A 25,102-nucleotide genomic window follows, 5' to 3' on the forward strand; every position below is an offset into this window, starting at 1 on the left:
CATCGGCGGAGCAGCGAGACCAACCGAGAAGATGGATGCGCCGGACTACAGGGGACAGCGGTGTCTTCACTGGCTCCTGTGTCAGGTAAGTGACACATAATGGACTGCTATGCGATGCATAGTAGTCCATTATGCTTTACCTTTGCAGGGAATTAAAGAGGAAGTAAACCCCTCTTTAAAGATTTTTTTTTATTTTAATTTTATTTTTTATTGCATACTGTCACCAGTGCAGTACAGCGTCATCATATAACAGGTGTGGCGGTGATCAGGGACACTGACTGTTGACAGTACTATATACAGTTGTGCTTGTAAGTTTACATACCCTGGCATAATTTATATTTTCTTGGCCATTTTTCAGAGAATATGAATAACACAAAAACATTTCACTCATGGTTAGTGTTTGACTGAAGCCATTTATTATCAATCAACTGTTTACTCTTTTTAAATCAGAATGGCAACAAACTACCCAAGTGACCCTGATCAAATGTTTACATACCCCAGTGATTTGGGCCTGATAAACATGCACACAAGTTGACACCGAGGTTTGAATGTCTATTAAAGGTAACCATCCTCACCTGTGATCTATTTGCTTGTAATTAGTGTTGGTGTATATAAAAGGTCAATGAATTTTTGGACTTCTGCCAGGAAAATTGTTCGGGATGCAAAGAAAAACTCACAAATTACTTCAGGTGAAACACAGGACTACCGGACTCTCTGGCCACAACCATAAACACTACTTTGAAGACGAGTCAACAAGGCCTATGATGAAAGGTACACCATTCCCACTGTGTAACATGGAGATGGGTCACTGATGTTTTGGGGATGTGTGAGCTGCAAAGGCAAGGAAATTTGGTCAAAATTGATGGCAAGATGAATGAAGTATGTTTTAAAAAATCTACTGGAGGAACATTTGCATTCATCAGCCTGGAAGTTGTGCATGGGATGTACTTGGGCATTCCAACATGACAATGATCCAAAACACAAGGCCAAGCCGACCTGTCATTTGGCTACAGCAGAATAAAATGAAGGTTCTGGAGTGGCCATCTCAGTATTCTGACCTCAATATCATGGAGTCACTCTGGGGACATCTCAAATGTTCAGTTCATGCAAGAGAGGCCTAGAATTTACAGGAACTGGAGGCTTTTTGTCAAGAGGAATGGGCAGCTTTACTATCTGAGAAGATAAAGAACCTCATCCACAAATACCACAAAAGACTTCAAGCTGTCGTTGGTGTTAAAGGGGGCAATACACTGTATTAAGAACTAGGGTATGTAAACTTTTGATCAAGGTCATTTAGGTAGTTTCTGTTGTGATTTAACCACTTCAATCCCAAAAGAATTTACCTCCTTTCTGACCAGACCACTTTTTTGCAATTCAGCACTGCGTCGCTTTATCTGACAATTGCGACATGGCTCCCAAATAAAATTTATGTCATTTTTTTCCCCAAAAATATAGCTTTCTTTTGGTGGTATTTTATCACACCTGCGGCTTTTATTTTTTGCGCTATAAACAAAAATGACGATTTTGAAAAAAAACTTTTAATTTTTTGTAAAAATAAATATCCCCAAAAAATATTTGTAATAAAAAATTTTTTTTTGTTCCTCAGTTTAGGCCGATGCGTATTCTTCTACATATATTTGGTTGAAAAAGAAAAAAAAAATTGAAATAAGCGTGTATTGCTTGGTTTGTGCAAAGGTTATAGCGTCTACAAAATAGGGGATAGTTTTGACATTTTTATAGATAATTGTTTTTTTTTGTTTTTTTCCTAGTAATGGCACAATCAGCGATTTTTCAGCAATTTCTTTTTTTATCATGTCTGCAACATTATGGCGGACCATTGGCATTAAATTGCATTGATTACTGTAAAAATGTCACTTGCAGTAAAGGAGTTAACCACTAGGTGACGCTGTAGCGATTAAGTGTTTCCTAGGGAGTGATTCTAATGGTGGGGGTGGGGGGGGGAGAAGGTCTCTGTGTGACACGCCACTGATCAGCGCTACCGATTATAGGGAGAGCTGATCAGTGACTGTGTCACTAGGCAAAACGGGGAGATGCTTGTTTACATTGTTACTATGTAACCATGTAACTATTAGCATTTCCCCCGTTCTTTTTCACTGTGAGACAAACACGGGTATCCCTGCGGACATCTGATCCGCAGGACCCACGATCTCGGTCACGAAGCTCTCGGTGGGCGCACGCCTGCAGTATATCTGCGTGAGGCGGTCGGGAAGCTGTTAAAGAGTAAACACAGTTGATTGATAATTAATGGCTTCAGCCAAACACTAACCATGGGTGAAAGAAGTTTTCCCAAGTGTTCTTCCAGGACAGCCCTTGAGAGATGGAGCTCCTCCCATCGACACAGGAAACACATTGCCACAGTTCAAAAGGCGGTCCCTCAGGTCCCTGGTCAGTCATTTGTGTTTCCTCCGTCGGAGGAACATGTTGCCAGGAACCTGGAGGCCCCTCTCAGGGGCTGCCTGAGAACCTGTTAGCCATAAGGGACCGGGTCCTGTTTTTGGCTGCAGTATTGGGTCCATACCTTTCTTTGTGGCTCGGGTACCGTCCAGCTGATTCGGAGCAGACCCGTTACCCTCCTCCTTCCAGTGCCGAGGTGGCCAGGGGCAGAATGGCGCGGTTTCCCCCAGGAGCGGTGAGTGGAACCTTCCATCTTTGCTCCTTGTTGCGGTGGGGTCGGAGACGCCGAGCGTCACTTCCGGCGGAACCGCGTCATCACTGCGTGCCGAGACTACCGGTTCCTGGTCTCTAAGGGTACAAGGAGGAGAGGGAGAGCCAGCGCTGTGCCTGTGAAGCCCGACCAGCATCCAGCTATACCGGATTAGCGGCGGGATTCGGAGCATCAGAGGGGGACCATGGAGGCTATTCCCCAGGATACTCCGGCGGAGACAGGCACCAGCCAAACCCAGGTAGGCTGCTGGGCATGCTATTACTCTGGTGGAGTGGTGGTGTTTGTAGGCTGGGCCCTGTAGTGCCCCACAGTGGCGGTTTACTCAGTGAGGTTGTTTGTTAGTGGTGATTCTAAGAGGGACATGGTGCTGGCGCTAAGAAATCCTTTGTCTTCTTATTTTCAGGCTAAAGAGATGCCAAGGGAAGACAAGACAGGCCGCAAAAAGTGCCCTAATTGTGGGAATAGGTTGTCCTCTGGCTCTAACAAAGCCCTATGCAAGCAATGCATTGCAAGCTTGCTTAAATCTGAGGCAGATTCCCCTTTAGCAAAGTTTTTGGGCTCCTTTAAAGAGGAAATGGCGTCGACCTTTAAGTCCCTCCGGGAGTTAATCACTGACGTGGGATCAGCTGCAGCTGCCTCCACGAGTAAAACAACTATAATCTCATCCTCACCATGCCTTACAACACCCAGCTCAGGGGAGCCCCGTATGGTCAGGGAGCCTAGCCCCACGTTGATTAGCCCCGAATCCTCTGACACTGACTCGGGTCAGGAAGAGGATCAAGCAGCATCTAAAGCCTCAAAATATAGATTATCTCTCGAGGAAGTAGATGAGCTAATGGGGGCTATCTATGATACGCTGGAAATTGAGGAGGAAGAAACTCAGTTATCCAGACATGATCAAATGTATGAGCCTCTGGGGAAAAAGAAAGCAAGGGTTTTTCCTATACATAAGGTGCTTTCTGACCTTGTCCTTAAGGAGTGGTCTGAACCAGACAAAAAGGTTTTCTTTCCTAAATCCCTTAAGAGAAGGTTCCCTTTTGATGAGAGCCCAGAGGCGGTCTGGAATAAAAATCCTAAACTAGACGCCCCTCTGTCCAAAATCTCAAAGCAGGCTGATCTGGCCTTTGAGGATATGGGCCACCTGAAAGATCCCATGGACAGGAGAACAGACATTGTCTGGGATGCCTGGGATGCCTCTATGGCAGGCTTAAAACCAGCTCTAGCCACTTCCTGTGTAGCTAGAAACCTGGAGTTCTGGTTATCGCAACTACAAGAACACTTAATGGCAGGCACTCCTAGGGGGGAGCTTTTGAAATCCTTCCCTATGCTTTTTAAGGCCACCAGTTTCATCTCTGACGCCTCCACGGACTCCGTAAAATTTACGGCTAAATCTGCAGCACTTTCAGTGGCAGCAAGGAGGTCAGTATGGATGAAAACCTGGGGGGGAGACACGGCGTCTAAAACCCGCCTGTGCAGCGTCCCTTTTACAGGAGACTTAGTCTTCGGGCCTGAATTAGACTCCGCCTTAGAAAGGACGGCGGACAAAAAGAAAACCTTTCCCGCAAAAAAGAAAAATTTTCAAAGAAAAATTTTTCGTCCCTTTAAGGAACCCTCTAAACCAGAGAAGAGTTCAACCCCCAAAAAACATTGGTCGGGACATAAAGGGAAAGGAAAAGGGGGCATACTGTTTAGCCGCCCCAATCAGGATCCCAAACCCCAGTGACGTCAGGGTTCCTGTGGGAGGAAGATTAAGCAAATTTCTTCCACAATGGGAAGAGAAAACCTCGAACGAGTTTGTCTTAAATATAATAAAAAGGGGTCATACGCTGGAATTTCACAGCAACCCTCCTTCCAAGTTTCTGGTGACAAAGCTTCCAAGTCACTTAGAAAAGGCCAGGGCCTTACCTTTACTAATAAAGGAAATGGTAGATCAAGAAGTATTGACACCAGTCCCTATTCAGGAACAAGGGGACGGTTTTTACTCGCACATTTTTGTGGTAAGAAAACCGTCAGGGAGATTCAGACTAATTATGAACCTCCGTCCACTGAATCGCTCCATCCGTTACAAGAGATTTCGGATGGAGTCCATTTATTCCATAAAGAATCTCCTGCAGAAAGAGACATTTATGGCAACCCTGGACCTAAGGGATGCTTATCTGCACATTCCAATAAGGGAGGAATGCCAGAAATTCCTTCGGATGGCAGTGCAGATAGACACAAAGGTTTACCACTTTCAGTGCAGAGCACTTCCCTTCGGTCTATCATCCTCTCCGAGAATCTTTACCAAGGTTCTCTGAGAGGCTTTAGTTCCTCTGAGGCTTCAATCAGTCTCAATTATCCCCTACCTAGACGATCTGCTCCTAACAGCCCACTCAGAGAGTCGTCTTTCTCAGGACCTGGAATTGACTCAACTCAGCCTGAGTCGATTAGGGTGGATTGTCAGTCAGGAGAAATCCAAGACAACCCCAACACAGGAGATCCTGTATCTGGGGTACTGGATCAAGTCTGTAGATCAGAAAATTATACTGCCGGAAGAAAAGATTTTGAATCTGTGGCAGAGAATATCTTTTCTTCAATGCAGCCCCAAGTGTACGGTGAGGGAAGTAATGTCGGTCTTAGGTCTTATGACGGCAGCCATTCCAGCCGTACAATGGGCCAGGTTCCATCAAAGAGAACTTCAGGGTTTTCTGTTAGAACAATTAAAAGGCAGAGATCTGGAGGAGGAGGTATCGATCCCCTCAAGGGTAAAACGCTCCCTCTGGTGGTGGAAGGACAGGGAGAACCTAAACAAAGGGGTTCATTGGGTCCTTCCTATCACTTCAACACTAACAACGGATGCGAGCAGTTGGGGCTGGGGAGCCCACCTAGGCTCAAGCTGGGTCCAGGACAAGTGGACCCCGGAGGAGAAATGTTTCTCTTCCAATTGGAAAGAACTAACAGCAATCCTGAGAGCTGTTCTAGCTTTTCACCCCGCAATACAGGGTCACCATCTACAAGTCCGTTCAGACAATACGACGGCTGTAGCATACATAAACAAACAAGGAGGAACCAGAAGTCCTCGTTTGATGTTGGTAGCCAGACGCATTCTCCAGTGGGCAGAAGCCAATCTGGAATCCATTTCTGCAGTTCACCTGAAAGGGGAGCTGAACAACAAGGCAGACTTCTTGAGTCGACAGAAGATTTCGAATCAAGAATGGTCCTTACACCCAGAGGCATTCAATCTCATAACAGCTCACTGGGGAGAACCAGAGGTAGACCTTTTTGCGAGCAAGAAGAATGCAAAGGTTCCCAATTTTTTCTCGCTAAACCCAGGAGATCAACCCCTGGCGGTAGATGCCTTGCAAACTCCATGGACTTTCAGTCTGGCGTATGCATTTCCCCCTCTTCATCTCATTCCGAGGGTCCTAGCAAGATTCCTCAAGGAGAAAACCTGTTTGATTCTAGTAGCACCTTTTTGGCCCAGGAGACCGTGGTTCACAACGTTGCTACAATTGAAAGATTGTCCGCCTCTAAGACTTCCCTACAGACAGGACCTCCTGTCGCAGGGACCTCTTTACCATCCGCAGGTCGCCACACTGAAGCTTTCAGCGTGGTTACTGAGGAGGAAATCTTAAGGAGTAAGGGCCTGTCAGATGAGGTAATTGCGACCTTACTACAGAGTCGCAAACCAGTCACGAGGGCTATTTACAAAAAAGTCTGGAAAAAATTTAATAGCTGGCTGAATAGCCGTGACATAAATACGGCTAATATTCTACAGTTTTTACAGGAAGGTGTAAACAAGGGTTTAACCCTAAGTACTATTAAGGTACAGATAGCTGCCTTAAGTGTATACCTAGATGAACGCTTACAGGAAAATCCTTTTGTCGCTAGATTCTGTAAGGCAGTCGCTAGACGTAAGCCAGTCAGAATCACAAAAGTCCCATCCTGGGATTTAGCAGTTGTGCTAAAAGCTTTCTTGGGGTCACCCTTTGAGCCTATCTCAGAGGCCTCCCTAAGGCTTATTACCTTTAAGACAGTTCTCCTGGTGGCAATCACTTCAGCCCGTAGGGTCAGTGAAATCCAAGCACTTTCCATCAGGGAACCATTCCTACAGATCCTAGAAGACAGAGTCATACTAAAGACAGACCCTGGGTTCTTACCAAAGGTAGCATCTAGCTTCCATAGGTCCCAAGATATTGTCCTCCCTTCATTTTGTCAAAATGCAGCAAATGAGAAAGAGGAACGCTTTCATTTATTGGATGTGAGGAGGTGTATTCTAGAATATCTTAAAATAACAAATCCATTCAGAATCTCAGACTCCCTTTTTGTCCTTTTTTCTGGACAGCGTAGGGGACAGAAAGCTTCAAAAGTAACCATAGCTAGATGGATTAGGCTAGCTATAGCAGAGGGGTATAAGGCCTTGAATAGAGATCCTCCTGAGGGTGTTAAAGCTCACTCCACAAGAGCGTTGTCTGCATCCTGGGCAGAAAGAGCTGGTGCCACCCCGGAGCAGGTATGTAAAGCAGCCACATGGTCAAGCTTTTCCACCTTTACAAGGCATTACCGACTGGACTTAATGTCTAGTCAGGATCAGGCCTTTGGGAGGAAAGTCCTCCAGGCCGTGGTCCCCCCCTAATCTGGTAAGTACTTGGGGATCCTCTCAAGGGCTGTCCTGGAAGAACACTTGGGAAAACTGGAGTTAGTACTTACCGGTAACTCCTTTTCCGGTGGTCTTCCAGGACAGCACGATCCCACCCTTTATTTGATTGTAGTGATGTACTAATGTTATTACCTGTTATGGTTTATATGTTTTTCAGTTCCATCCTTCGGTTCTTGGTGAATGACTGACCAGGGACCTGAGGGACCGCCTTTTGAACTGTGGGAATGTGTTTCCTGTGTCGATGGGAGGAGCTCCATCTCTCAAGGGCTGTCCTGGAAGACCACCGGAAAAGGAGTTACCGGTAAGTACTAACTCCAGTTTTTGTGTTCATTCATATTCTCTCAAAAATGGTCAAGAAATCATAAATTCTGATCAATACAATGTTACCATAGTAACAAAGTACTACTCTTGGGAAGTGATCAGTGTTAATTTTTTTTTTTTTTACATATTTGCATATAGCAGTGCATTACATTGCTATATGCAAGCTTTTTACTGAATGAAATTGATTCATTCAGTTTCTTTTGTTGTGATCAGCCAGGATTGGTGAGAGCTAATCATATACTACAGATGAGCTGGGAATGGTCCAGTCTATTTCATGTGATCACACTGACCAATCACAGATAGCAGCACAATTGTATACAGTGGATGACTTGATAGGAATCCTTCTATTGTTTACTGTCATGTGAGTTTCAGTGATTGGTCACATGCTTGCTGCCTGCACACCTCTGTGCTGGGCGCAATCTGGTAAAACGTAATATGATGTCCCGCTCTGATCGTCTACGAGGTTCCAGCTGATGTCATTGCCCTAGGCTGGGTGGTAACCGGTTAAATGTCAAGTGGAATGTGTATTTAAAGTTACTGTGACTGTTTGAAACGTTGTCATTGTCAAAGGTTAATAACAATTAGCTGATGTCTTCTGAACTGAAAAGATTTATTTTTCTCTTCAGCTACACCAGGACGTCTTATTGACCACCTAGAAAACACAAAAGGATTCAACCTTCGATCCATTAAGTACTTGGTAATGGATGAAGCTGACCGCATTCTCAACATGGATTTTGAAACAGAGGTTTGAGCTTTTAAGTCTAATGATATGCATTAACAGTATTCCACAGTGTATAATGGTCAAAATAAGCTAACTTGCAATTCGCTTGTTAGCTTCCTATAAATTCTGTACCATGTCTTACTTTGAAGGGATTATTCTATTTTATAATTTTATATTTACCTGAAAATAAAAGGCTTTTTAATCTAGTTTTCTAAATCATTTCTTGGGTGACCTGAGAAGATTTTCTGGGATGCAGTCACCTTCAGGATACTGAACTCCGGCTACCAAACAAAGCTTAACAAAGCCCAACATACCTCAGTTTTTTTGATAATGTACTAGGAGAATGAAAGTAGTCTACCTGTTGAGGGAAGCAAACTTATTGCGTTCTTGAAGTAACTGATCACTTCAATCTATTATTATTATTATCAGTTATGTATTACTTTGTCTAGTCCCTATAGTTTAGCTAGTCTATCAATACGCCAAGCACATGCTATCGTTAATATCACAATACTATCACCATTGGCTATGAAATCAATACACGGTCTAAGATCAATTAAATCTCATTTATTTCCCAAGGAAATAAGAAAGCGTGCATAAAGTATCAATGGAAGTTAAAAAAAATACATAGCATACAATCAGAATACAATATAAGCCTTATACTTATCCGACCCTCGTGACTGGACCTCCTGATGGAATCAGAGACCGAACTCATTGTTGCAACCCTTTAAACATACCTCAGCCATACCACACCCCATAGCCCACCCTACTTTTCCTGTGGACCAATCAGCGTCTCTGGGGCGTCTCCTCCCCCAGGCTAACCACCTCGGACAGTCCTGCCATACTTGGCCTCTGGGGGGCAGTGTCTGGCCATGAATTGCAACTACTCTGACTGGGTTCCCATCTTGTGGTTTGATCTCGGACGCCCCTCCCGCTCACTAATTATCTTCTTTGTTCTTACAGACAGACCGGCGCCATACTGTCTTTGAAGTTCAGTACACTCCAGGTGGGCTGAATAGAACTCATTCTGCTATTCAGATTGTGTTTTGGTGCCACATTCCTTTCTCCTTTTAAACATGTGGGACTGCAAGTATCAATATGGCTGAGTTCGGCAGTACAAACAGCTGTGTAGATGTATAACATTAATTCCTGTTTGATTCCAACAGTTCTGTTTTTACAAAGATATATGTTTTTTCTTCTTAAAGCAAGAATCCATAAAAGGAAGAGCTTAGAGCTTAAAAGATGAAGCTTTCTTGTTTGGTCAGTACTTAGCATAGCCTTAAAGGCCTTACCTGGAGTCCACCAAAAGGGATGTGAAGCCTGTAATGTGACTTAAAGGCTTTGGGTTATATTGATGCAACTCTTCAACCACCCCATGTATTGTGTAGCTAGAAGCAGAGTACTTTATAGGTCCAGAGCTGTACAACACTGGTCTGATGGAATCCTTTTCCTGAAGGCCTCTGTGTGAGTATACTTGCCAGAGATACGACCACTGTTAACTGCATGCCCTATAGGACCCTTTCCTTACCACCTTGGACCTTTTTGAAGCAAGTACTTAAGGCTTTCCTCTATATCATATAAGCATCTTGGTATGTTCTCTTCCCTAAGTTCAGGTGCAGTGAGATCTGCCACAGGTACATCCTTTGGCAGGTGCATCATTTTATATTTTTTGTCTTACAGACCCTGTGTGCACTGAGACACATTTCAGTTTGCTCATGATGGGTTTTTAGTCTGTTTCAGAACTCCTGTATAAATTATGGTCGTGTGTCGACAAATCAGACGCACAAAGGGCCACACATGCTCAGAATAAATTATAAGTTTAAAGCTATTGGCTACTGGCCCGTTTATAGTCCCGTCATACGTGTTTTATGTCACCTTGTTTTGAATGATTGTTTTTTCCGACAACTTCGTGTGACCATGGGCATGCAGGACAAATTTGGGTCAAAATCCGTTGAAACAAAATCAGACTGATTTTGCCGTTGGAATGTCCCACTGTGGTGTGTACAGGGCATTATTTTCCTCTTCCCTGAAAAAAAAAAAAAAAAAAAAAGAGTTCACCACTGCCGTGGTGTAGATAATTGAAAATGTATTCATTTTTAATTTGCAATGCAGGGGTCAATGCTTTGACACCAGCATTAGCTATTTCCCTACAGCTGATGCTGCTTCCACATGGTTAGCAGGGAACATTTAAGAGCACCCTTTCCCTGGCACATGACTTGGTGCAAGAGGATTCTGTCTGCAGACCTTACTTCAAAATACAAGGATATGAAGTCCTTGTATATGCGGTAAACATTTGTTTTGAACTTAAGCTTCCTATGTCCTCTGTACAAGATTATCTGCCTTTGTTCCCTTAAGAGTTGTCCGCTTGCAATAATATTCCCTGTATGTATGCTCTTACAGCCTGTGTGTTATAAAGATTTGCCTAACTCTAATAAGGTTTTTACCTCTACTAAATGGTTTACTATGCAGTACATCCTATCGGCTTCCAAAGAAATGATGTGTCCCTATTGTAGATCTGGCCATTTCCTGCTTCTACAAGACTTTTCTCTGTGGAGAGTACCCCAACATTTAACAATCCTGTTGAGCATTTTTTGCTCTTGCCAATTCTGTCCTGCAACGTGCTATAGTGGCCATGTCTGGCAGGTTTTCACAACTAATGCCAGCTTAAAGTGCTATTGTGGCATTCTGGAAACAATTTTGGTCACTGGCAGGAAGTTCGCTCCTGATGAACATTCTTGAACCACAGAAGTTTGATTGTTCTTTTAATGCTGGACCTCTTGCATGCAAAGGCACTCATCTGGTTTCAGTTGGACCATGCTATGTGGTGGTTTGCATCGACCATGAAAGATGAACCAGAAGTTTCATGGCTCTTAAAGAAAGCTGAACTGATTCTGGATGGGTGGGAATTTGTGTTCCAGCTTTGTCCAACACACATGTTCTGGGCATGGAAAATTGTCATGCTAATTTGATAACACCACAATGTCTGGACTCAGGAGGAGGGGAATGGTGAGTATTTTGCAGATCTAATTTTTTTGTCGCAAGGTTTTGAAAAAAAACAAAAAAAAAAACGTATTTTTTCCTTAATTTTCCGAAAACTTTTGGAAACAAATAAGATCTGCTCACCATGCCTCTTAGCACATAACTTGGCGTGTCTACTTTGCAAAAAAAGTTTCCTTTTGGGAATGTTTTTTACTATCCTGGCATTTCAGCGTCTTCAAAACTGTCATACTTAGCAGTTGTAATGGGGAAATAATGCCCATTAATAGCCTGAAGGTGCTTATTGGATTTTGGGGTCCTGTGCGTGGCTATACTGCCAAAAAGTCTCACATGTGGTATCCCCATACTCAGAAGTAGCAAAATTTATTTTGGGGTTTAATTCAACATATACCCATGGTATATGTGAGCAATATATCATTTAACCACTTCAGCCCCGGACCATTTTGGCTGGTCAAAGACCAGAGGACTTTTTACAATTTGTACACCCCCCCCCTCCAAATGACCTAATTTTGGAAAGTAGACACCCTAAGCAAATTGCTAAGAGGCATGTTGAGCCCATTGAAAAAATGAATAAATATATATATATATATATATATATATATATATATATATAATTTTTTTGTCCCAAGTGATTGAATAGTGACGAAAAAACCCAAAAATGTTTACAAAAAGTTGTCACTAAATGATATATTGCTCACACATGCTATGGTTATATGTGGATTGGCACCCCAAAATATGTTTTGCTGCTCCCCCCCCCCCCCCCCCCGACTACGGGGATACCACACGTGGGACTTTTTGGGAGCCTAGCTGCGTACGGGGCCCCGAAAAACCAAGCACTGCCTTCAGGATTTCTAAGGGCATACATTTTTGATTTGATCCTCACTACCTGTCACAGTTTTGAAGGCTATTAAATGGAAAGATGGCACAAAACCCCCCAAATGATCCCATTTTGTAAAGTAGACACCTCAAGCTATATGCCGAGAGGCATGTTGAGTATTTTGCAGCTCTTATTTGTTTTTGAAAATGAAGAAAGAACATCATTTTTGTTTTTTTTCAAAACTTTGTGACAAAAAGGAAGATCGGCAAAATACCCACCATACCTGTCAGCAAATGGCTTGGGGTGTCTACTTTCCAAAATGTGGTTAAACAGGGGGGGGGGGGGGGGGTCTGTGCCATGACCTCCGAAACTGTGATGGGCAGTGAGGAGTGAATTCAAAAATTTACACCCTTAGCCTGAAGGCGGTGCTTGGTTTTCGGGGTCCCATACATGGCCAGGCTCCCAAAAAGTCTGACACATGTGGTACCCCCGTACTCAGGAAAAGCATCAGAATGTATTTTGGGGTGTAATTTCACATATGCCCATGGCAGGTTTGAGCAATATATCATTTAGTGACAACTTGGTGCAAAAAAAAAATATTAAAATTTTCCCACTACTTGTGGCAAAATATAAAATATTCCATGGACTCATCACACCCCTCAGCAAATAGCTTGGGGTGTCTACTTTCCAAAATTGGGTTATTTGGGGGGGTGGTTTAAACTGTCCATTTTATGCACAACATTTAGACGCTTATTTCGCACATCACTCACCTTCGAACCACTTAAAAAGTATTCCACACAGTATTTGCGCAGTGATTTTTCAAATGCATATTTTTTTAAAAACCTATTTTTTTTTTTTTTTTTTTCGTTTAATGCACTAAAGCACACTGTATTGCCCAAATGTTATACTGAAATAAAAAAAGATGATCTTTGGTATCCATGTACTCAGCCTAACACAACATGCTTTAAAATTGCACGCAAACGTGCATCAGTGACAGACTACATACGTTTTTAAAAGCCTTTACAGGTTACCACTTTAGATTTACAGAGGAGATCTGCTAAAATTACTGCCCTCGATCTGACCTTCGGTGATACCTCACATGCATGGTGCAATTAACGTTTACATATATGACGCCAGACCGGCGCTTGCATTTGCCTTTGTGCAAGAGCAGGGTGGTGGGACAAGGGTGTTTTTTTTTTTTTTTTTAATCTTATTTTTAAACAGTTCCTTTTATTTTTTATTATTTTTTTCTCATTTTATTATCTCTGGGAATGTAAATATCCCCTATGATGGAAATATGTAGTGACAGGTACTTCTGTCTAAGTCATGAAATGCTTGTAGCTTCCAGTTTCTTAGGCCATAGAGATGATTGGAGCTGTTCTGGTCTCTGATCAGCTCTATGGTCACCTGGTGGAACCACCAGCTGCATTCTCAGGTTCCCTGTTGAAACAGGAGAGCCAGAGAAAACCATGGAAGACAGTGGGAGGGGCGTTACATTCCTTTACACTGATTTTAAAAGCAGTCTAGGGGCTATTTAGCTGCTAGGATTGCTTTACATAAAATCTGACTACTGGCTGAAAAGAATGATGCCAAGATGATACCTAAACCCGCAGGCATCATTCTGGTATAACCACTCAAAGTCCAGCAACATACCAGTACGTTGCTGGTTCTTGTTAAGGATATATTGTAATCTTTTTCATGCAGCCTATGGGCAGAACGAAAAAGATTGCTCGGTGCGTATGCCCACCATTAGAATACCTCCCTTCATCCAACCACTTCTAATGATGGGCATACATGCACCATTTATATATGCCAAAGCATGGGGGCATACGCCCAAAAAGGTAAGAACAAATGGTGCCTCCACACCTGCTGCTCCCATGCTAAGGCATATATGCTCTTTTTTTTTATTTATTTTTTAACTGGTGGTGAAATTACCTCCTACAGCGCTGGAGTCACAGCTTTATCTATCGTGGGCGCAAACACTGTTGCTGTCAAGATAAATAAATCCGTTCTGCAGCTGAATAGTTTACCTGCTAAGCAAATGATGGTTAACAAGAAAACAAAGATTACAGTATAACATACCATACCTGCAAAGCAAATACAATAAAACATAGTAGACAAAATGATAGATATAGAACAATAGTAAGCGAACAGTAGAGTGGAAAGTAGAGAGTGAACATAAGATAATAGAGAAGAAAAATACAACCACAACTATTTTTGGCTTTTTTATTTTTCCTTTTTTTTGGTGTTTTTATAAAAGTGAAAAAAAAAATTATGAACTCAACGTTGCAGATTAGGGTTTCTCAATATGCGATGGCCATCACATCTTACAAGACCCTGTGTTAGTGTGCCTAGGACTGTGTGGTGCTGTACCCTACGCTAATACTCAACTAGTGTGTGGTAGCGTTAAAAACCGTCACCAATGCAAAGACTAGGTTGATCAGGACAGGAGGGAGAATAAAAGCGGGTGTCACGCCTAAATCCACGCTTTCTACAGACACAACATCATCTTTGGGGGTTTGCGGAAAATTCCTCTCATGCAGCCGGCTTACTGCATTTGTACTGGGAAGTTGGGCCAGAGCACCATCTGGAAACAGAAGGGCTCTGATCTCTTCCTGGAATTTAAGGAAGGATCCAGTTCGTCCTGAAACTCTGTATAGCACATGAGCGTTCAGCAAGGCCAATTCACCAACCGACACAGCTTCTCTCTTAGCCTTTGGGTTGTTATGCCACCTTTAGGAGAATACTAGGCATTGCATGTTATATAAAACATAGAACTTTCCAGTTCCGCCTAAGGGGCGGTCCCTTAGGTAACTACCCTCCTCTTGCCATGCAGGCATCAGTTTTATTTTGCCTAGTGAAGGACCTAGGAACCCTGACGGGCCCATCGTCCCGCCTTTTTTTTTTTTTTCTTCCTGCAGAAGCTTGACTTTTTGCGCAAGATGCTATATCCTGTGATCTACTATCAATTGCCGGCTGGTTGACAGACTGAATACCCTTATCCTTGTAGTCTCCCCAGCCTGGCCATCGAGCGCGTGCGGGTCGCAGCTCTGCGATAAACCGGCCACAACAAAACCTCCGCTCCAGAGGTGATCATGAGCTTTTATGCTCTGGGGCACACATGTCCGGGCTACTGATGTCTGTCACATTGTGCCAAAGCCAGCAGCCACTCTGCACTGATCAGAGAGTGGGTCTGTAATGGAATGTCTTCCAGCTCTTCAGGACTGATAAGTACATCTCTCCCTGCCTCGAGACTGAGCAGCTGGGCATTCCCTGGGAGGTCGATTCGGGGGTCCCTCACCTCCCTCTCCTCTCCCTGTCCGAATCATGGGGGATGCTGCAGAGCGGTGTGTCTGTGCAGGGTCTCTCCGGGGGGCTCTCACCTGGGGGGGGCTGCCCTGGCTGTCTGTGTCCCTAGTCCTTTTTTCATGTCTTTGGAAGGTGCCTGTGAGGCTGGACCTGTGTCCTTTGCAGCGCTGTTTTATCGACATTTTTCTCTGTCCCTCATGGTTTTTGCATTAGTGGCCATCTTAGGTGTGGGCAAGGGAAAGCATGCTCTCCTGGGCTGAGGTGTCCATTTTCCCTACGATTTGCCCTTATCCTGGATGCCGGTGGCCATTTTCTGGAAGCCTGAACACGTTTTTTCAGCGTTCTCTAGTGGCAGCATGTGCCCCTGTGCTCTGGTGGCCGTTTTTCCTGTGTTTATGTCCTTATACTGGACGCTGGGCAGTCATTTTCCTTGAGCCTGAGCACATTGCGGAGCGGTTTCAGCGCCATTAGCAGCAGTTTCCACCAACACAGAGCCAAGTCCTCTGCACCTGGGAGCCAACAGACTGCAGGCACTACCTGCTGGATAGCGCAGAACCTTTCAGGGTGGTGAGTCCTGTGGGAAAGAGCCCTTCAGCCAGCAGCAGTAACGAGGGTGGGACTGTCGCTGTCCAAAGTCCCCTTCGGGTGGTAGACAGGGTAGGGTCAGCATGGCTTCAGAAACTAGTGTTTCTTCCCCCTTTAAATCCAGGCAATTGCAACCAGTTCGCCTGCGGAATGCGCAGTGCCTTTGGACACCTTGTCGGCGGTCCTCAATTCATTCGTTGCCAAGATGGAGGCGGTGCATGGGCGCAAAGGTGCTAAAATTTGGCCCCTGCCCCCCCCTCCCCCGTCCTCAGGGGAGAGCTCTGACGCAGACTCGGGCCCAGCTGAGGATGGTGACCCCTGCTCTGTCTTGTCAGATGACGCTGACCAGGACCGTTTGGACAATGAGGATGAGTCCCCATCCGGGTCCGTGCATGACAAAGCGATTGTTGGAGCACTTATCACAGCTGTGCGAGATACCCTGAAGATTCAGGAGCCAGCAGATCCCTCTGCTGATGTAGCGGCCCATTTGGGTCCCGTAAGCCAGTCTGTTGACCTAAAGTGTACTGTAAGTTCATTTACAAGGAATGGGGTTGATCGCAATGGACCTTCTCTGTCCCCAAATATATTGCGGTGCATTACCCCTTTGAGGAGAGCTTTCTCAAAAAGTGGTCGGCTCCTCCGGTCGTTGACCGCTCAGTTTCCAGGTTAAACAAAGTAACCTCAATCCCGGTAGAGGGGACTCCTGCATTTAAGGATCCCACGGACAGGAAGGCCGAGGCAGTGGCTTGTTCCTGGTTTACAGTTGTGGGGTCAACAATGCGACCAGTACTGGCATCCGCACTTTTGTTGCAGACACTAACAGTGGGCAAAGTTGTTGCACCACCAATTGGGAGAACAGGCTGAACTAGCAGATCAACTAGTGCAAGGCCTTAAGTATGTTTGTGATGTGGCCCTGGATACTCTTCCCCTTTTATCCAGGGCTTCAGTGTCCGCAGTGGTGCTGAGGTGCCTGATTTGGCTAAAATACTGGTCGGCTGACCAGGCATCCAAGAAAGCCCTGACTGATCTTCCCTTCCTTGGCAACCGGCTTTTTGGAGCCTCTTTGGAAAACCTTCCTGACCAGTGGAAAAGGAGCCACGCCATAGGAAAAGGCCCTCCTTTTCCGCTCAGAAACTGCTTTTTCGTCCGCCTGGAGTTTCGCCCCCATCCCGACAAGACGACCACGGAAGGACAGAAATGTCCCTGGAACCACAAGCCTAACAAGCCTGCAAACAAAAGTTCTACCGCATGAAGGTTTGTCCCCACCTATGTCTCGGGTGGGGGGGTCCCCTTCCGGAGTTTGCAGCATGGTGGTCCTCTCGATTGTCCGACCAATGGGTCTGCGATCGGATTTCCTCTGGCGGCCAAGAGAGAAACTCTATCTTGTAGCCTAACAGATTCTTCCCCTCCAGCATTCCCGTTCTCCCAGCTCGCCGATAGGCCCTCTTGGGGGTTGTAAGGGACCTGCTGAATCGTGGGGTGATTGTACCTGTTCTGGAATCGGAACGTTTCCAGGGTTTCTACTCAAACCTGTTTGTAGTTCCCAAGAAGGAAGGGGTACGTCCAATCTTGGATCTAAAAGCCCTTAATTACTTGTGAAAGTGCAGAGGTTCAGAATGGAATCAGTTCGTTCAGTAGTCGCTGCACTCCATCAAGGGGACTCCCTATTGTCCTTGGACATCCAGGATGCGTACCTGCACATACTCATATGCCTCTGGCATCACAAGTTTCTGCAGTTTGCAGTCAAAGTCCACTACCAGTTTGTGGCTCTCCCTTTTGATTTGGCATCGCCCCCCTGAGTCTTTACCAAGGTATTGGATCCAGTTTTGTTGTTGCTGCGGCAACGTGGCATCGCGATCGTGGGATACCTAGACGATCTCCTCCTGAGAGCATCTTCTGCCTCAGAGTTAGAAGGGGATGCGGCAATCGCCATGCAGACCCTGCAAGAATTTGGGTGGCTGTTAAACCTAAAGTCATCGGTTGTACTGACCCAGCATTTGGAGTACCTAGGCTTGCTGCTGGACTCCAGGGAAGCAAGCGTTATTCTTCCTTAAGACAAGCTGCAGACTCTCAGAACTGTGGTAAAACTGTTGATGAACCGCAAGTGGTTGTCTCTTCGCTTTTGAATGCGAGTCCTGGGACTCATGGTGGCCTCCTTCGAGGCAGTACCGTATGCCCAGTCCCACACCAGAGTTCTGCAGAAGGAGATTTTGATTAAGTGGGACGAATCTCAGTTGTCCCTGGATCGGCAGATCCAGGTGAGCCAGTTAGAGAGTCACATATCTGGTGGCTGAGGTCCCCGGTGCTTCAGTCCGGGAAGTCGTTCCTACCTCTGAAATGGACAGTGATCACAATGGACGCCAGCTTATTCGGCTGGGGTGGAGTGATGGGGTTTCAGTTGGCTTAGGGCCTCTGGTCGACAGAGGAATCCAAAATGCAGATCAATCTGCTTGAGCTGAGAGCAATCAGGCTATGCCTCTCCACATGGTCGATGAGGCTGCAAGGGTGTCTGATCAGGATCCAGTCAGACAACGCCACTGTGGTGGCATATATCAATCACCAAGGAGGAACAAGAAGCTCAGCCACCACACGGGAGGTCACTCACATACTTCGGTGGGCAGAGCGACATGTACCAGCCCTGTCGGCCATTTACATCCCGAGAGTGGAGAACTGGCAGATGGATTATGAGTCGCCAGATGCTGGACCCAGGAGAATGGGCGTTGCATCCGGAGGTATTCAGGCTGCTGTGCCTGCGGTTGGGCACACCAGACATGTATCTTCTGCCCTCCCATCTCAATCAGAAGGTGCTGAGTTTCTGATTGATGCCTTTCCTCCACTAAAGCTGCTACCATGTCTGCTCCGCAGAGTGGAAGTTCAGGGGATCCCGTTAATTCTGGTCGTCCCAGATTGGCCTCAGCGTTCTTGGTATGCAGACCTAGTGCGGCTGGTGGCAGACACCCCCTGGCGACTGCTGTTACAAGAGGACTTTCTGTCTCAAGGTCCAATTCTTCTCCATCCTGCTTTACCATCGCTGGCTTTAACGGCATGGCCATTGAGAGCCAGGTGTTGAGGAACCGGGGTTTGTCGGATTTGGTGATCCCCACTATGTTGAGCATGAAAATCCTCTTCTTGTAAGATTTATCATTGTACCTGGAAGGCTTTACATCTCCATGTGTGAGGAAAAAGGATGGCACCTGCGCTCCTTTTCTATATCCAGGATCCTGCTGTTGCTTCAGCACGGAGTAGACCAGAATTTGCCGTTAAGCATCATTAAAGGACAAATATCAGCCATGGCTGTCTTTTTTTTTTTTTTTTTTTTTTTTTTTTTTTTTAACGACCTCTGGCGTCTCACTCACTGGTGAGTACCTTTGTTCAAGGGGTGCAACATGTAGTCCCTCCGGTGCATCCACTGTTACCCACGTAGGATCTGAACCTGGTGTTTTTGGCGCTTCAAAAGTCACCATTTGAAAATATCAGGGAGATTCAACAGTATATATGCAACAGTAATGTCCCAAAAAGTGCTCAGTGAAAGCTGTATATATGAAGTTCAATAAATGTCTCGTGAAGTTGCGAATGCCTCAAAAAAAAAATTATTGAACTTCATATATACAGCTTTCACTGAGCACTTTTTGGGACATTACTGTTGCATATTTTAGCAAACTTTATAATCTTTGCACTTGATTATTGTGGATTGCTGTTTAGTATAGACAACCTAATACAGTTGTCTGTTCTAAAATATTGTTGCAATTATCGTTTTTTCTGCACTGTAGCGTTTATATTTTTTTTGCATGGGTCTAGTGTATATTTTATCTGATGATGTTTTGCTGCATCAAGTTTGCACGTATTGTACTTTAGTACTATTTGCACCTTGAGGACACTTTATTAGTTTATAATATTTTCTAATGTTGGATTCTATAGTATCTGTGAGATAAGGATCTGGAGTTTGTACTACATCAGATACAATAGAACATTCATGTGGACATTACCTAGATCCTTCCTGTAAGAAGGATACACTAAACACGTATAGTTATTTGTTTATTAGGATCTTCTATTTTCATTTTTTATTTTTCACATTTCACCACTTTTATATTTGAAGGAATACTTATTTAGTTTACTCCCATTACCCACCTTGGGTACAATACATTTGGGGCGCACCACAGAGGGGTGTACATAAAGTAGGTAGGTGGGAAGTGAGCATGCATTAGCATTAAAGGGGCCTTTTGTTATGGATTCTGTCTTCATATAAGATATTAATTTGAGCCTCTTTCCCCTTCCTTTTTCTTTTTTGGGTTGCCATCTCCTTTACAATAGTACAGTGCATATATGACTGGTAACGTGGTGCGTGGATAAGCTAATTGCATTGTTTATACACTGGCACGAGCACTGGGAACTATAACCTGGGTATTATAGATAAATTTGTCATTCTGGTATAGGTAGCGCCATAAGCCCTATAATAACATTATAAATATCTAAACAGCCGTAGCTCCCTAATAGGGGCTGAGGGCTTAGAGGGTGGCAGTAACCTAAAAATATTCTGCTTCCTAAGCGCTGCGATTATATATTTTTTTTTTCTTGTCCTGCAAGTCGCCCTCTCTGATTATGCAAAGGGATAAGGTGGTGTTGTGTCCAACAGTCTTTTCTGCTGAAGGTGGTCTCGATGTTTGACATCAATGAAGACATTGTGTTACCGTCTGTGTCCTAAGCCGACACATCCTAAGGAGGTGGCCCTCCCTTCCCTGGATGTGGTTCGGGCTCTGAAGGTGTATTTGTCTGCCACGGCTCCCTTTCAGAAGTCAGACTCGCTGTTTGTTTTGGTAGCTGGTCCAAAGAAAGGCACGGCAGTCTCGTCGGACACCATTTCCATGTGTATCAGACAGATTGTAGCCTACACCTTGAAGGGGCAGGTGCCCCCCTTTCCGGTCACGGGCCACTCCACAAGGGCAATCGGAACATCTTGGGCCTTCCGACATCAAGCGTCTGTCGCTCAAGTGTGTAAGGTGACGACCTGGTCATCTGTCCACACGTTTTACAAGTTATACAAGGTAGACGTCAGTGCATCGGCTGATGCTTGTTTTGGCTGCAAACTTTTGCAAGCGGCCGCATAGTTGCAATTGAGTATGTAATATTTTCCCTTTTTCCTGTTTTTTGTGTAAAAATGCAGTACCTTAAGTTAATGCATGGTTGCATTACATTCCGCACTTTTTTGGTGTGGTTGTGGGTAGTCTCTCCTGTTGAGGGTACCCTGATTTTGTTTCTTTCCACACACTGTTGTTTTTTTGTGGGTAAAGTTAAACTAGTTCCCACTTGCCATGGTAGATGAAGTTTTTATGCTGTTTTCCCACCCCTCGTTTGGCACTGCTGGGGGACGTCCCAATGGCTAAGAGAGGAGCTGTGTCGGATGGTGAATATAAGAGAAAATAGGATTTTTTGTACTCACTGTAAAATCCTTTTCTCTGTAATTCACAGCACCTGCCCCTCCTTTTTCTCTTTACGTTATACTGCTTGTTGACATACTGATGACTGCATGGCAGGCTGGAGGGTTGTTGCCTAAGGGACTGCCCCTTGGGCGGAACTGGAAAATTCTGTGTTTTACAGAACATGTAATGCCTAGTATTCTCCTAAAGGTGGCGTAACAACCCAATGGCTAAGAGAAGCTGTGTTGGTCAGTGAATTACCGAGAAAAGGATTTTATGGTGAGTACAAAAAATCCTATTTTCTTATACCAGCGTCTGGCCTTATGTGCGATTGGGTACGGCACCAACAACTGGTCGTTGAGGTCCACCCCTCCCATATTTGTGGACACAGAGGGGTTTCTCCACAACACCGTTCGCTGTAGTAATTTGAACTGTCGTGTCTGCATGAAGTGAGGTAAGAACGAAAACATTCTTATTATCCCTCCACTTCATAGCGAGCAAATTATTACATCTCCAGCAGGCTTTCTCCCCCAGCCTAAGACGAGAATCTACAAACCGCTGGGGAACTCCCCGGTGATTAGATTGCACGGTGCCACATGTGCCAATTTGGTGGTCAAACAAGTGACTAAAAAGTGGCATGCTTATGTAATTGTCCATATACAAGTGGTACCCCTTTCCTAATAAAGGTGACACCAAGTCCCACACAAACTTGCCAGTGCTTCCTATTTAGTCAAGGCAGTTTTGCAGCTCTTCGTGACTCTCTCTTCCCTCGTAAACCATAAAACTGTATGTATAGCCTGTGGCCGTGTCAGATTATACATCTTGACCCCCTGTCTGGCACGCTTGCTGGGAAGGTAGTGCTTGAATGACAAGCGGCCAGAAAACGTAATCTGGAACTTCTCAAAGCAGACAACTTGATTGAGAGTAAACAAGGCTGCAAAATGTTGGTTGAAGTGGTTTACGAGGGGCCGAATTTTGTATAGCCGATCAAATTCAGGGTCACCCCAAGGACGACAGAGTTCATTGTCACTGAAGTGCATTAACTGCAAGATCTGATTGTGGAGGTAGACAACATGGGCATATGGTGAATTGGGTCAGTGGACCAATATGACCGCAACTCACTATTTTTGGTTATGCCCATGAGGAGGGATAGGCCCAGAAAGGTCTTCAATTCGGAGGCCGTAATTCATCTCCAGTCTCTGGCAAGGGTCAGATGGGGATTAGCAGCTTTGTATTGACCAGCATACAAATTGCTTTGGTCCACAATAAATCTATAGAGATCTCGGGTGAAAAACAGCAAATCAAAATAAAGTGACATAAAATAAACTGCTTCCACCTGAATTTCAGGTTGGCCGCTGAATGAAGTACGGGTGCTGCAGAAGTGGTGGGTTCCCAATTAGGACTGGCAAATGCAGCAGGAAGGCCACTATGGGCTTGACGGGCCTGTCTCTTATTTGTGGCAGTGAGACACTACTTGTGCTTGCCAGCTTGAACTGCACTTATGGGACTCGCCACGTCACCACGTGGTACTGCAGTGCTGGATGTATGATCAGGATGTACTAGGCCACTGGTGCTTGCCAGTTCACCAGAAGGAATAGCGGCGCTAGTACTGGCTCTCTTGCTCCATACGAGGGACCTGCGGTTCTTGCACCTCAGCAACAGCAGAAGATGATCGGGGTCTGGTACTCTCTGGGGGGCGTGTCTGGCCACAAGAGAGCGCACATACGTTTGCACTCCGGTGCTGAGGAGTTCGGTCTCCAATCTACTGCCATCCACCGCCGCAGACAACTTTAAAAAAACTTTTTTCGAGCCCAGTGGAGAGGAAGACGCCCTGGGAGCCCCATCCGGGCGGAATTTTTTTCTCTTGGGCTCACCTTAGCGGGGAAAACTTGCCGGGCCAGCGGCGTGCTATAACTGCCGCCATCTTGTGGCCTACACTCCGCCACTACGTTCCGCATGGCCCTGGATGCGGGGAGGTGTCTCCCCCGGACTTGGCAGGCTTCCGGAACCCTCGGAGGACATCGCTCACCATGGCCCCAGATACATCCGGCACACACAACCCCCCAGTGGACCGCGGAAAGCGGCGGATGGACGCTACATAAGCAGGCCTCTGCTGATCCACATGCTGGTGATTGTCTGGGGTGCCCAGGGCCTTTGTTACACATCCAGGCTGCTGCTACAGCCATTGCAATCCCCTCTAGCTGTGCCCGGGGGTGGACCTTGTGGGGAGCCCTAGATCTTACCCGGATTGTGGCCTACCTGGACGGGGGTGCCTGCTGCTATAGTGCAAGGCTGCGGCCTACCTGCTGCACCAGGGGGCCATCTTGCTACACCCACAGCTCCACTCAACCTCCTAGGGAAACACCCTACTGCTGAGCACTGCATTCCTGCCACGCTACTAATCCTTGGGCACTTTACTGTATGTCACTACAGCCATACATCTTATCAGGACTTTCTACTCTGGGTTTTGTGGTGGCTGAAAACCACTTGGGCCCTGTTCCTCTGAAGCACCCTATACAACCCTGTATCTCCACATAGCTGCCTTCCTAACAATATACTCATGTCGCTGAACAATATGTGAGTAAGACGGTCTCCGCTCAGCGTTCAGTTATATACCCTGTTTCCCCTAAAATAAGACCTAGCGTGATTGTCGACGATGGCTGCAACATAAGCCCTACCCCCCCAAATAAGCCCTAGTTAAAGTCCTTCTATGTCTTATTCTCAGGGTAGGGCTTATTTTCGGGGAAAGAGGGTGGGGTTTATTTGGGGGGGTAGGGCTTATTGCAGCCATCACCGACACTCACGCTAGGTCTTATTTTAGGGGAAACAGGGTAGCTCTAATTATGCCAGCAAAGACACCTAAATCTCGCTCCACGATTTACAAGCGATCCGGGAAGGGTTCGATGTCGTCTTACTGTTACTGGTCCCATACAACAATACTTGGCTGCTGGCAGATCAGAATCTGGATCACGCGGGAGCCAAGTCAGGACCCTCAAACGCAGTGCCTCTCCTTCCTCATTTGCAGCATCTGCTTGGGTGTGTTTGCCTGCATCGTCCTGCTGTTCGGATCTCATGGAGGACCCCGGCTCTCCCGTGGGCTCAGACATGTCAGCCCTGGTGAGCGGGCTCAAAAAATAACTTGCTGGGATGTTGAAAAATCCATATAGAAAGATCACCGGAATCAGAGCTGACATGGCGCATATCCTAGACAGGGTGGAAGAAATGGACCTCAGACAGGACTCACAGGCCACAGCCATAAGAGAACTTCAGGAGACTCGCGCAGTTTGCTTTTGCACAATGGGCCTCCTCTTATAAACTTTAAGACTTCGAGAACAGAAACCGCAGAAACAACCTATGTGTGCGGGGTCTACTGGAGGCTACAGGAGATTATGATGTTGAACCGTCAATCAGCGGCATCTTTAACACTATCTTGGGTAACCCAGTTACCGAACCGCTGAAATTCGACCAAGTTCATCGGGCGCTTCGCCCCCGTAACGTTTCTTCGGGTCAACCTAGGGACGTTCTATGCCGCCTACACTATTTTACAGATAAAAGCACTATCGTGGTCAAAATGCGGAGCACCCTTTCCATAGACTTTGATGGTGCCGCCATCAGC

At 45.5% G+C, this 25,102-nt stretch overlaps 1 protein-coding gene across 3 annotated transcripts in view; it reads left to right on the top strand.

Moving 5' to 3' along the window:
• The window catches only part of DDX47 (DEAD-box helicase 47), a 612,119-nt gene that overhangs the window by 178,491 nt on the left and 408,526 nt on the right, over window positions 1-25,102 (top strand). For all 3 annotated transcript variants that reach the window (XM_077452460.1, XM_077452461.1, XM_077452459.1), the window contains exon 5: window positions 8,273-8,391. In XM_077452460.1, the coding sequence (XP_077308586.1) occupies window positions 8,273-8,391 (119 nt within the window). The remainder of the gene's footprint in view (window positions 1-8,272; window positions 8,392-25,102) is intronic.

Source organism: Lithobates pipiens, unplaced genomic scaffold (assembly GCF_037356315.1).
Source record: "Lithobates pipiens isolate NorthernLeopardFrog02 unplaced genomic scaffold, aLitPip1_a1.2 Scaffold_23, whole genome shotgun sequence".
Taxonomy (NCBI): Eukaryota; Metazoa; Chordata; class Amphibia; order Anura; family Ranidae; genus Lithobates; species Lithobates pipiens.